The 14,150-nt window shown below is 39.9% G+C and overlaps 1 protein-coding gene and 1 long non-coding RNA gene across 4 annotated transcripts in view; one reads left to right on the top strand and one right to left on the bottom strand.

The window, feature by feature from the left end:
* LOC310852549 overlaps nucleotides 1-14,150 on the bottom strand; it is a 99,247-nt gene that overhangs the window by 27,320 nt on the left and 57,777 nt on the right. The gene's annotated exons all lie outside the window — the stretch shown is intronic.
* The window catches only part of LOC310852477 (uncharacterized protein), a 131,560-nt gene continuing 121,192 nt past the window's right edge, over nucleotides 3,783-14,150 (top strand). For all 3 annotated transcript variants that reach the window (XR_014568112.1, XR_014568113.1, XM_083756066.1), the window contains exon 1: nucleotides 3,783-3,990. Coding sequence is in view for 1 of the 3 variants with exons in the window: in XM_083756066.1 (XP_083612192.1) it covers nucleotides 3,936-3,990 (55 nt within the window). In the remaining 2 variants the exon portion in view is untranslated. The remainder of the gene's footprint in view (nucleotides 3,991-14,150) is intronic.

Here is a 14,150-nt window from a genome sequence, read left to right as displayed (position 1 = left end):
GTTGCTGACAGAAATGAACCCATAATGGGGCCACTAAGAGGAAAGTATCAGTAAGATAGGTAAAGGTAAAGGACCCCTGGACAGTTAAGTCCAGTCAAAGGCTTTCAGGCTGAGGGAGCCGGCGTTTGTTCACAGACAGCTTTCCAGATCATGTGGCCAGCATGACTAAACCCCTTATAGCACAACAGAACACCATGACAGAAACCAGAGCGTATGGAAACACCCTTTACATTCCCACCACAGTGGTACCTATTTATCTACTTGTACTGGTGTGCTTTCGAACTGCTAGGTTGGCAGGAGCTGGGACAGAGCACCAGTGGCTCACCCTGTCACATGGATTCAAACTGCCGACCTTCAGATCAGCAAGCCCAAGAGGCTCAGTAGTTTAGACCACAGCACCACCCACATCCCTAAAGTATCAGTATGCCTAGAAGGACTCCAGGTTTTGCAGAAGTACAACAACAACAACAACAACAACAACAACAATCAGCCTAAGTGGCAATCCTTCCCACTCATACAGTCCAATAAACACGCTTGGTAGCCCTAGAATATTGAGTGTCCTGTGGAAAACCAGTGATCCAGTTTTATTCCCCGTAACAATGAAGTTACAGGGAAGCAGGCACAACTTTCAGAAGACACCTGAATGCAGCCCTCCAGTTTATAATTGTTCATGTTTTCTTGTGTTTTTAATTTTGTTGGGAGCTGCCCAGAGTGGCTGGGGCCAACCCAGTCAGATGAGCGGCATATAAGTAATAAAATACTAATACTAATTAAAATCACCTCAGTGGTCCTAATAAGACTTGGTTTCAGACCCTTTATCACCTTGGTCACCCTCCTCCACACATGTTCCAGCTTGTCAATATCCTTCTTCTACAACATGTAAGTTCTTAGAAAGAAAGTACCTCTGCATTTTCAGGAAGCACCTGGAGTCTTCGCTAGCTTCAAGGTGTTTGCATGTGAATTCATTGCTTATAGCATATTGTTGGAAAATTGCCTACTTAGTAAACAACCAGACGTTTAAGTAGTCTATCCTAAATATTTCTAAGGCCAGATAATGAGTGCCAGATCCTTGTTTTCCGGATAACGGCACAGATAATGCATCACATGAAATTGCGGCACTCGTGTCTGTGAGTCTCTCCCCCCTCCCCAAACCCCCCCAAAATTATTTACTCAGAAAGAGTTTGAATGTGCATGTCCTGTTCTGCATCAGTATGCAGCATAAACATTCCTCGTTTCTGAACAAAGACAGAATGGGGGAGGGGGAAGAAACTTGTGGCTGTAAGACGTGCCTTATCGAAAGCCGTCTAGGCTTTTGCATTCCGTTTCCTTCCGATAAGCCTCTTGTGCTGAGCTGGCCTTCGGAAACGAGCCCAAAGGCTGCCTGCTAAGTTTACACAAGGAAGGAAGCAATCAATTTGGGACTGTTACTGAATGAGCCCTTATCATAGTCACTTCCTCACCATTGCTTCACAAGCTAAATATGTTATGTTCAGGAACCATTTCAAAAGTGTCACTGCACTGCTCCCTGGGTTTTGTGAAAGAGAACTGCTTCACGGATACCAATCATTTGCCTAGATTGCACGCTGAATAGAAACCCCGGACTGTCGCTGCAAATGCCTCAAGCAGCACATCTTTGGGAAATAGTGTTGTGGGAAGATTCCATCTTATGTTCTCTTAGCATTCTGCTCCCTTAACATGGACGCAAGCGGTTCTACGGTTTGCTTGTTTCTCCCTTTCCATCCACTTTGGAAGACAATACTTTGAAAAGACACCATTAACCAAGGCTTTCAATTTCAGTTTCTTTTACTTTCTCATCTTTCCAGTCTGAAGTTCAATTCTGGACACTTACATAAGAGTTTGTGATTTTTTAAAAACTCCTCTTCAGCATTTTAGTGCAAATTGCTCCCAATATACACATTTTTGCAAAGCATTTCCCCTAATATAATGCATATTTGTGTATCATTTTCATGAATATTTTCATTTTAAGCCACACCTCATTCTAGTATATGATTATTATTTTTTTTGCGCACGTATCAGTTGGCAGGAGAACTGTGTTGCAAAATTCAGAGAAGTATGAATTATGAAGGATGGCTGTGGGCCACGTATTGTTTTAGAAAGTGCAAATTAGGTCAGTTTTCCTTTAAATGCAAACTGATGCAAATTTCTCCCCCAGTTGGAAGTAAAGGCCACTGAAAACTTGCTTCTGAGTAAAAAAAAAATCATAATGAAAGAAAACAAAGAATTGAAAAGGTAAACCATAAAACATCATGGTCTGGAAGGACAAAAGTACAGTGCAGCTCCAACGAATAATAAATATTAACTCATACAAGGATTCCCTTTACAAATCACACACACACACACACACACACACACACACACACACACACATTAGTATTCTTCACCTGGTGAGTTATATTATTGAAAATAATAGTTATATAAAGTTATATAAAGTCTTAGTGGGTTTTTTTTCATTAATTGGTTTCAATGAACAGTTTACCCTCTCCAGATATGCCCGGGGGTTGAACACAGTGAAATTTCCAGGTGAATCATTATGCACAAGAATTACTATATTCTACAGCTGTAAGACATGAGAGCCTCTTGCCGTGTGGATTCTCCAGACAGTGTCCACTTCAGTGCCAGCAAATACTGGAACTTGTGTTGCTGGCATTGGAGATTGTTCATGTGATTGTGGCAATCCACAAGGTAAAAAGGTGTGCATATTATAACCACTGTGTGGAGAAGCCACCGTTAGGGAAGGGTTTCTAGTGGTATCTATGTGATAGGCATAATCCAAAAATGGGTTCTGCATTAGGTCTGGGATGGTATAGAAATACTGCACTTCTTCACTTCTCAGATCAGTTCACATGAAAGGGCTTCTCAGCATGTGATAGACCAAAGTGATTCTGATGGGGTGGCATGTAGGTGACCCGTAATAATATTATATTTTATGTTGCTTTTAGTTGGGAGATGCTGATGCTTTTAAAACAATGAAAGAACTACTGCATAATGAAGATAGTATAACATGTACACTTCCATTTAATCTTTAGTAAAAACATCCCAAGGGTCCTGGAAATAGAATCCTAAGAAATTCAGCTCCCAGTATATTAAGAGTTTAAGTAGTGGCCACACCAAGTTTTATATGTCACAATAGCCAAGCCTGATAAAATAACGGAGATTACAATGGTTATCGTTTGAGATGTGATGTCATATTTCTTTAAAAAGTGTGCACAAAAGTAAGGAACCCACTGTATAGAAACATACACAAATAGAAAAACCAGGGGTTCAGGCCAGCATACAAAGACAAAATATATGGCAAGCAAAGTACAACAAATGTACATGGCAGGTACAGTGTGATGAATACATTTGTTGTACTTTGTATGCTGGCCTGAACCCCTGTTTTTTTCTGCTTGTGCATCATTAAAAAGTGTGTCAGGCATCAAATATATTATAAGCATTCTCACATCATTCCAATGGCTCTGAAGAAACCAACTAGTAAATTCTGTGAATTGTGCAAAAAAACTATGAGGATTTAAAAACCTTTGGAGTAAACAAATCCCAGTGCAGAATAAAATGGTCACAATGAAATCCTAAACAAGTTCAACTTATCCCCTCTGCAAACTCCCAACTTTCAAATGAACAGAGAAAATGTTTTGACTGAAAATGAACCAACTCTAATTCAGGAGGTAGTTAAAGCAATTAAAACAATCTCACTGTGTAAGAGTTGCCAGTTTTCTGAGATAAAAGAGCCAATAATTACACACTTGCATATGTTAATTGTTAGCAAAGCATCCAAATTTAAATGGGTCATTGCTTGACAGTTTTGTTAATAAAAAAATAAGCACGCATATTTTAAAATGGGCTCAGTGGCAAGCCCAAACGTACACTATATAGCTTTGTGGATGGGTTGTGTGTTTGTGCAGCAAGCATAATAGAAGATGGGACTAGCTGGTGCACACATTCTGATAATAGAGGGCGGCCAATGGCAAGGAGGTAGGAAGCTAATTTTTTTACTTGTGCTGTTTTTCTGTCTTTGTTGACTGGTGAGTTGGTTTCGTTTCGTGTTATTTGTTACTGTATTCCACCCTTAGTACTGGAATGACTGAAATAAGGATTTTTTTTTTAAAAAAACAACAACAACAGCAGCAGTGTCAAAATGTTGCTACAACATCCACTGACCCCTGCAGGAAATGGGATGCTGAACCAGATATTCCCCTGGTCTGATTGAAAAGGGTACTTCTTATTGCCTTTGTACTTAAATAGGAAGTTGATTCCCTTGAGCTCATTGCCTAATACAGTGGTAACTCAGGTTAAGTACTTAATTCGTTCCAGAGGTCTGTACTTAACCTGAAACTGTTCTTAACCTGAAGCACCACTTTAGCTAATGGGGCCTCCTGCTGCTGCTGCACCGCCAGAGCACGATTTCTGTTCTCATCCTGAAGCAAAGTTTTTAATCTGAAGCACTATTTCTGGGTTAGCGGAGTCTGTAACCTGAAGCGTATGTAACCTGAGGCGTATGTAACCCGAGGTGCCACTGTATAATAAATGCATGCCATGTATTTGAGGTGCATCTGTCACTGATGCACCTTGACACGACTTGCAGTCTGCTTGCGGAAAGATATAATTTGCCTTGTTCATTGACTTTCACTAACTGCTTGGAATGGCGAGAAAGTCTGACATCATTCCCTTTCTGAAGTCTCCTACAGTTCCATGCTTTCTCTATGCAATTTGTTGTTAAAAGAACGACCCACCTTTCTTCGTCTTGTAACAGCAGATTTAAGTGGCAGTGATCTTTGACGAGTGCCAACCCCACTATTACCATGTGAATTCAGAACTGCAGGAAACAGTGCTGGAGTTATGGGAGTATTGCGTGACAAGAGAAGGGTGTTGTTTGAAATGCGTACTAAGTGGTGCCAATCCACCTGCCCTGCAGGGCATCAGCTGCCACTGGGTAAAAATACATGTCCTAAACAACATTTCTGGGGGTGAAAAAAATAAAATAAGCAGTTGGAATCTGTTAAATAAGATCAGCACACAATCATAGAAAGATTTAAAAAATCATAAAGCGTATCTCTGTGTATGGATGTGTGCTGGAGATAGAAAGGTTCCATTCTTTCAATAAAAACATATGGTTTTTATTAAGAACAAACATTTGGAAGCAGGTGGAGATAACTGTGTACCCAGCCCAACCTCCAGGCTTCTTAAGTGCTTTGAAAAGATTCTGGGCAGAATTCGGTTTCTGGCATTCAAGCCTCCATTTTATTGTCTTGAAAACTGTTTTAACTCTTTTAGGGAATGTTTTATCATATTGGTTCTGCAGAATCCCAAAGTCATATAGATTTGATTACTTCCTGAACAGGTTTTTTTTTTTACCTTTATGTTTCAACTTGATATATATATTGTGTTTGCACTTGTAAGCCCTAAGGGCTCAGGGCAGCTTGAAATCTTTGAAATTATTAATAATGAAAAGATAGGGGGGAATATTATGGACCTATTGTGAACATGGGGCACATCCAGCTACACTTGTGACTGAATATTTTGAGCAAAATCAACAGAGGGAATGTCGCTTCTAGGGCCAATTAACTGGGCATGTTGCAATTTGCCCCAGACAAGTGCACAGTGGGCTGCTTTATTATTATTTTCCTTTTTTAATGCTTTATTAAAGTTAAGAAGAAACAATGAAAAAAAAAGTTAAAAAGAAAAAGACAAACAAAAAAAAAATCCAGAAAAGAAAACAGTAGTATTTGTTACCTTAGATTACAATAATTTCTTCTTACATCTATTTTGACTTCCCATGTATCTACCACTTAATCTATCTAGTGCACTATTTATTCTCTTTTATTAATTTTCATTAATGATTTCTTCTCCTATAATTATCCATCATACCACAGTTGTCATTCAAGGCCTGTCATTGATGTCATGATATTAGAATGTTCCTTAAGGTATCTTTTTTGTACATGTCCCATTCTTTAATATATGTTTGATCAGTATGACCTCTCAGTTTCCCTGTCATTTTTGAGCAACTTGGCATATTCTAGCAGTTTACTTTGCCACTCCAGTTTAGTTGGAACTTTTTCTCCTTTCCAATTCGTAGAGATTAATATTCTTGCAGCTACTGTAGCTTACAATAATATTTCCATTGCTTTTTTTAGGTATATCTGGGGCTAGTATCCTCAGAAGTTGGTGATACCCTGATTTCTTCAATTTTTTTTAGTTTCAACTGATTTTCTTTCTCTTTTAACGGTACTTTGTATGTTGGCCAATTCACTTGCATATTTTTCTTCTTCACTGCTATTGCTTCAAGGGGAGATATCCACCATGGAGTATCTTGACCTTATCATAGCCTAAGTAGGCATGCCAGCCATAACAGTTGTCATGCCCTTCCAGATCTATCAGGTCTGTGTTTTGTAATATACACCATTCCCTGATCCAGGAGAAGCAGGTCACTTCATAGTAGAGTTTCAGATCTGGCAGGGAAAATCTCCCTCTTTCTTTGATATCAATTAATAATTTGTGTTTAATCCTGGGCTTTCCCCCCTGCCAGATGTATCTAGATATGTCTTGTTGCCAATCACTGAGGCAACCTGTTCACGTGATCATGGGAATTGTCTGAAATAGGAAAAGCATTTTTGATCAAGACATTCATCTTAATGGTGGATATTCTCCCCCAGAAAGATAAATTTAATCTGTTCCATATTTCTAAATTTCTTTTAATCTCCATCCAGGTCTTAATGTAGTTATCTAGAAATAGGTTTATATTTTTCACCAAGATCCATATTCCCAAATATTTTGCCTTTCCCAGATCTTCAAATTTGAGGCTTTTTCTAGATCATCTCGGTCCTGTGTTGTTAAATTCTTGACTAAGAGCTTTGTTTTAGAGTTGTTTAGTTTGAATGTGGCTACCTGCCCAAATGTCTTGATAATTTCTAATAACTTTAATCAACTTTCTTTTGGGTTCTCTGTCATAATAATACGGTCATCGTCAAATGCCTTTAATTTGTATGCTTTCTCCCCTAGTGTTATTCCTTTTATAGTTTTGTCTTCCCTTATTTATTTATTTATTCAGCACTTCCATTACCAGGATGCTTTATTCTGAGTCGGATACTTCCTTGCAAGTTTTTATTTTTCTTCCCCTTTATTTGAGGTCATTTTTTTTTTACGCGGAGACTAATCCTTTCTCACAATCTTTTTAAAAAAAACAACAACCCAAAGGCAGTGTTTAAGGACAATGATCACTTTAAGTGTTTTGTGCCTAAGTGTATCACATCAATACAAACAGGCATTTTCCATTTCATTGTGAATTAAACCAAATATACTGAACAGTATGTGTGTTAGAATGCCACTTTATGCAGAGAAAGTTACACATTTTAAATAACTTTCCCCTTTGCTCACACTGAAATTCACAGGCACCTTCACTCCTGGACTTGCATACACAGGCACTTGTATTTTCAGAGAAATTGTGTAAGGAGGGAGTTTCTGTTCCTCCAGGAACTGGATTCTATGCTTGTTGTGGAAATTACACCTCTCTCTTTATATAAGCAGAAAACATAATAGCTATAAGCTACACCCCCTTTTAATAGGCCACAAAGACATGCGAATGACATAGTCAGCTGTTGCAATATGACCCACTTACAAACCTGCTTTGTCCTGATGTTGATTACAAATTCTTTCCGCCCCCCCCCCCAAGCCTGCTAAAATATTTATCCCAGTTGGTATCTGTCCTGGATCTGAAATGATTTTATGCATGTGTTGTTGTTTTAAACTGTTTTTATATTTATGGTTCTTTATAAACAAATGATTTTATATGCAGCTGTTTTTAACTGTTTTTTATATGTAACTCTTTTATTGTAAATTATTTTGAGATGTCTCATGGGAAGCAAATAATAATAATAATAATAATACTGAAATTTTATGACAAAGACGTGGAATGCTGCTATCTGGCATAGTGTACTTCTTCATATATTTGGGACTTGCAGAGGGAATTACAGAGTTGGAGGAGTCCTCAAATATCATCTAGCCCAATTCCTTTGCTCAGGTCAGGATATATATTAATACAGCATCCCTGATCGGCTTTAAAAAAAATAATAATGAAGGTCCACCACCTTCTGAGGCAGCCTGTTCAGCTATCAAACATCTTGAACCAGAGCAAGTTCTCTCCAATGTTTAATCCCACCTGTTTTCTTTCCTTTTCAACATGTTAGTTTGGGCCCCATTCTCTGGAACAACAGATGTTGCCTCTTCATCTTTTCTAGGCTAAGCATATCCAACTCCTTTAACCTTTCCTTGTACGACTTGGACTCCAACCTGTTCACCATTTTGCCCTCCTCTACTGATCAGTTGCCCAAAGAGATATTAGCAACCAGGTGAAAGTTGTCAAATACTTCTGATACTTCAATCTTAAGGAGGAGACAAACCATTGCCTCCTTCAAGGCTGATATAACATTCCCTCCTGCAACAAGGCATCAAAAGCATCCCTGTTCCACTTGGCCAATCCCCTTTGGCTTGCTTTTATTAGCCAAGGGTAAGGAAGTACTTGGTGGGCTAGAATCCTTCAAGCAACTTGTCCATGAGTTGTAGTCAAGTCCTGCTTAAAGTAGACACATTCACATGCATGAACATGGCTAACAGGTCCATTAATTTCAATGGCTCTATTCTGAGGAAAGCTTGGTTGGCTATATGTTGGGCTTAGTATACTACTGGGCCATAGTAACGGAAACTAAACAAACAAGTAATGGTGCTCTAGCCCAGTGTTTCCCAAACTTTGGTCTCCAGCTATTTTTGGACTACAGTTCCCATCATCCTAGCTAGCAGGACCAGTGTTCAGGGATGATGGGAGCTGTAGTAAAAAAACAGCTTGACGCCCATGTTTGGGAAACTCTGCTCTAGCCACCCTCACTGGAGTTCTCCAAACTGCAGCAGCTAAATCTGAATAAATGTGAGCCATTTTACAGTAGGCTACTGAAGGCTATGGTTTTCCCAGTAGTGATGTATGGAAGTGAGAGCTGGACCATAAAGAAGGCTGATTGCTGAAGAATTGATGCTTTTGAATTATGGTGCTGGAGGAGACTCTGGAGGGTCCCATGGACTGCAAGAAGATCAAACCTATCCATTCTGAAGGAAATCAGCCTGAGTGCTCACTGGAAGGACAGATCCTGAAGCTGAGGCTCCAATACTTTGGCCACCTTGTGAGAAGAGAAGACTCCCTGGAAAAGACCCTGATGTTGGGAAAGGAGAAGGGGATGACAGAGGACGAGATGGTTGGACAGTGTTCTTGAAGCTACCAGCATGAGTTTGACTAAACTGCGGGAGGCAATGGATGACAGGAGTGTCTGGCGTGCTCTGGTCCATGGGGTCATGAAGAGTTGGACACGACTAAACGACGAAACAACTGAAGGCATAATCAATAATAGCATCATTGGTCTGGGTAAGTCTCCTATCAACCTTAATATGAGCTCACAAAAAAACACCCACTTTATACCTTGAAAATGTGCACCTACTCCTCCAGAAGTTGAGTCTTTTTCTTTTTTAAAAAAAATATCCTGCTTGGAAAGGGGCTAGAATTACTGCAACTAGGAAAAAGATTTCACTCGTCAATTTTTTCTCTATCTAATGGCGTTCATTAAATGTCATGATGGAAGCTGTCAATGAATAAAAATGTGGAAGTGAAAGAAAAGTGAGAGCTGATGCTGACAAGTTACGTATATACAGACTGTGCTCCTGACGAGACACAGGACTCAGCTCAGCAAATGGCTCATAAAGCTCATTTATCAACAGGACAGTAAAATAATTCCACTGCGGCAATTGTAACTGGCAAAAACTGAGTCGCTCTATGCAGAGAAAGGTCTACTATGGTAAGTGGGAAGCTTGTTTGCAGTTGAGGTTGCAGACACCGCTGCAATATAATTGCACTTTATTACGGTCATTAAATAGTTAGGGTCTCTTTCCCTTGCAGCAAAGCTTCTATTGGTCCAAAAGGAGACATTCACCATGGGCTAGTTATTGTTTTTGACAGATGATAATCTTTTAAAGGTACAGGAGATTAAAGTTTCTGTGTGATGAAAAGCACACAGGGGAATAATTTGTAGCCAGTTACAAATATTGATTAGTCCTTTCTACCTACTCCAAACCATCTCAATATCCATCTCAGGAACCATCTCAGGAAATGCTAAATGGGGTAAAATAATGGAGCCAGTATATGCAAATCAGAGACCCGGTCAGCAGCTTCGCATGTCACTGCAAAAAGAAAAGATCAGTATTCAAGATGAGATCATCACACTGCTTCTACTTGAGGAAATATAAGCAATGGGAACAGAAAACATCTTGAGCAATGGTCCCAAGCTAAAAGTTTAAATATTCTAGCATTATGTTTCTGGGTTTTTTTCTGAAATCCTCATCCAAGAGAGTTGTAAAGAAAAATTAGCAATAACTGTGCTTTTAAAAACTCACTTCCATTCATTTCAACGGGGTTAATATACGCTTAGTTACACTGTTGCAAAGGGAAACAACAAAATACTTGTTGCACCTTTAGACACAGCTGGAGCAACCCAAAGCTTCCTTGCGCTGGGCAGGAGGGGTGAGTTGGATTAGGTGGAAGTGTAGCTCTGCCCAGCTTCCCAGCTAAGTCAGCCTCATGCTCCACTGACCTGCCTCCACCTGCTGAATGTGGAGGCCTGCTGGTGAAACCCCAACCAGCAGAAAACCCCAAAAGAGGGGCTGGATCTAGACACATCAAAGAAGTGATTCAGTTAAACATGTTGTAAATTCATACAGGGAAATCTGGTAGGGAAAGACGGGACTCCACAGCGCCATCTGGTGTCACAGTGTTATATCGCATATACAACAAATATAAAACCCCTTTTCTTTACCAATCTAGCTGAGTCCAGGGTATTCCAAGGGCAGGGCTGAGCCAGCCTGGGACTCACTGAATCCTGAATCAGTCTCCCATGTCTTTCTGCAATTATCTGTGTTAATGGGAGAGGATTTGCTTCAACTGCCCTTGTAGACACTGCTATAATTCTCTTCAATAGCCATTCCTCAAGGTTTCACAGAACAAATGTTTGTAGCTATGATTTGAAGATGTAAGGCTTGCCCACCCCACCCCATCCTCCGAAGAACATTTCCCTATTTTGTAAACTTAATACATTTGTGTTTTTGTACATTCCACTGTGATGTCCACTGTGGAAATTCTGCTTCGGAAAGAGCACTCTCGTTTGGCAAAAATACATATTACCCCAAAACCTCTTTGTGAAAGGTCTGTTAATAATAAATAAAGTCATTTCATAAAAGTGGCCATATTTTGCAATAAATTCCTTTCAGTGAACTAATCAAAAGGAAATACGAACACATTCTAGGGGCGCAGGCTAAGTTTCCTTTGGAGAGGTAGAATTCTGCACTATGTGTTCAGATTTCTATAGGCTAAATTTAATTCAGAGTGGTTTGAATTTTTTCTCCTTGTAAAAAGTTGAACCAAATATGGAAACATGAAAAAAGTTGTTTGGTGCATCTATTAACTGTTTCTTGCAGAACACACAATCACACTTCCAGAAAACTATATGTTCCATTGCCACAGTTTCCATGAAACGTGTAAAATCTCCAACAACCTTTGACCAGAGTATCCACGTTTCTTGTTCCACAGCACACTGAAGACTTTTTAAAATTTAACTTCCTAGTTCCCACATCACTCACTTTAATAGCCCAGCCTCTGATGCTTTCTCATTTATCAACTGATCATCTGTCATGCAGAATAGCACTGTCTCCAATCTTGACAAACACACATGCCCTTCCAAGCCCACCTAGACTTTGTCACTATTGGAACTCTCCTTAAAACATGAATTCAACGTGGGCTATCTTCTTAATTCTGTGCAATTTGAATGTATATGGAGTTGCAAATCTGAGGGGAGTTTTGTTTTGTTTTTACTGAGAGAAAGGCATTATCTTACCCTTTTGACCAGCTGAATATTATACATATTATACAAAGGAACTATACAATGAAGTATAAATTAGAGGTTCCTGTGATGCTGTTAAAATAATGCACAAAGATATATAAACATATTCAGCTGAGTTTTCCCATTTTAATTCTTCACATATGTCCTTGCTAAGTCAGAATCCAGAAGTAACATTGATGAGAACAGTGATTTGCTCCCAGTGGCAGTTGGTGCCTGTTTGAACTGGTGGCAGACAGGGATGCCAACAACAGGTGGCGCTAAAGCCAATGACAGATAGAATCAATTAATATCATCCCCATCCGCCTCCCTGCCAAGTCCTATATGGGCAAAACTGTGTCTAACTAAGGGGAAGGAAGTTAATAAGCAGTGCCGCCACCTGGAATGATAAGTAAGAAGGGAGGCAGGCAGGTGGTAGCTGGCTGGGGGCAGACTGAGGTTGATGGGGCAGGACCCCATTTGCCATAATGGCCCAGCATCCACTGGTGTTTTCCCCAACCCCTTCAGTCTCTCCTTTGTTCCTCAGATGACCATAGGCCAGGGATTGGGAATGATTATGTTTCATAATGGGCAAAAAGGAGACTTGTGCCTTTAGCAGAAAGGGAGGAATATCCACTTCCATTTCTTTTTCATTTCAATATTGAGGTCTTGCATAAGTGATATTTACCCAACTAAGAGTCACAAAGAGGTCTTGCACAAGACCTTGGCATTAAAAAAATCAAAGAAAGAAAGAGGAAAAGAAAGCAACACATCAGCTATGATTGAAGTCCCTGAAATAATCCCCAATATATACCATATGCAGGCCTTGACAAGCACAGCTGGGAGGAGCGCAGAGAGAAGAAACATCATAGTACAGGCATGGCCAAACTTGGCCCTCCAGCTGTTTTGGGACTACAATTCCCATCATCCCTGACCATCCTGTTAGCTAGGGATGATGGGAGTTGTAGTCCCAAAGCAGCTGGAGGGCCAAGTTTGGCCATGCCTGTCATAGTCCACCTGCAGCAACTCAACCAGACACCTTCATCTGCCCTAGACGCAACAAAACATGTCTCTCCCGTATCAGTCTCTACAGCCTCTACATCAGGCACTGCAACCTTCCAACAGTTTGACTTAACCCCAAAGGCTCACTCCGCCATTGTCTCCTGAGAAAGACGTATGCCAACAACCCTGATCTTAGATATTTCTACCAACATATAGGGCATTTCTAATGCTACATTCTGCATAGGATCCACATCACTGTTAAGCACTTAGGTGAAAGCACAACAAGTCTCAGAAATGAGCTGTTTATTACCATGGTAATCTGATTTTTAAATGTGTCCCTTTTTTGAACCAAGGTAAGGTAAGACTTTAATTAAAGTACCACACATCGGAAATAAAGCATATGTTAGCAGTTGCATATTAGAATGCTCTGGTTTGATGTGTGTTGGTTTTCTTAATAAGACTTCAATAGATCTACTTAGATTCTTTACTTGGAATGAACTTGGGATTTTTTTAAGCCGCTGAAAACCCAGTAACCGGAATGTTGTGGTTCTTGTTAAACCTATTCCCAGGAGGTGGGTGGGGGTGTGTCTGGTTAATGTCCAATGTAGCAATTAGTGACAGCTAACTTACGATGTGGCAAAGGAAGCAATACAACTAAGATAACACTAATAAACTGCACAGCTTGGTGTTCTGCAGAAACTTATTTTTAAAATATAGTGAGAATATTTGTGAGTGTAATCACTTACTGTGATATGTATTTACATCTCATGGAAGTAGATATTTTTCATTAAATGCACATAAGGCTAATAAACCTCTGATTTGTACAGCCAATCCCAGCAAAGAGGTCTGTTTGGTTCCCCCCTGACCCAACAAAAAGATGGCTTCAGTGATAAAATGCAAATATCTGAATTGTTAACAAAATATTTCTTTCGGTGATGGCTGTCATGGTGTTGAGGAGTTCTTTAAGAAGCATTAGACCATGGAAATATGAACACAGACTTCACACTTTTTAACACTTTATTGTGAGGCATATGAGCACATTGTTGCTCTCTCCACAGAATGAATGTGGAAGACTTGAACTTGCCAGACCTTGTAGATGACCAGGTTGCAGCTTGGCCATCCACAAGGGGCTTTGCTAGATCATTTACACGAGAGGAACCAGCAAACTCAAGGTAACCCTGAGGCTTAAAGATACCCAAAAAATCTGTCTCTGAAACCCCTTTCAGAGGT

The sequence above is a fragment of the Podarcis gaigeae genome (genome assembly GCF_964106915.1).
Source record: "Podarcis gaigeae genome assembly, chromosome: 9".
NCBI classification, from domain to species: domain Eukaryota; kingdom Metazoa; phylum Chordata; class Lepidosauria; order Squamata; family Lacertidae; genus Podarcis; species Podarcis gaigeae.
The sequence above is the reverse complement of the archived record's forward strand: the minus strand, read 5'-3'. Positions and strand labels throughout refer to the sequence as shown.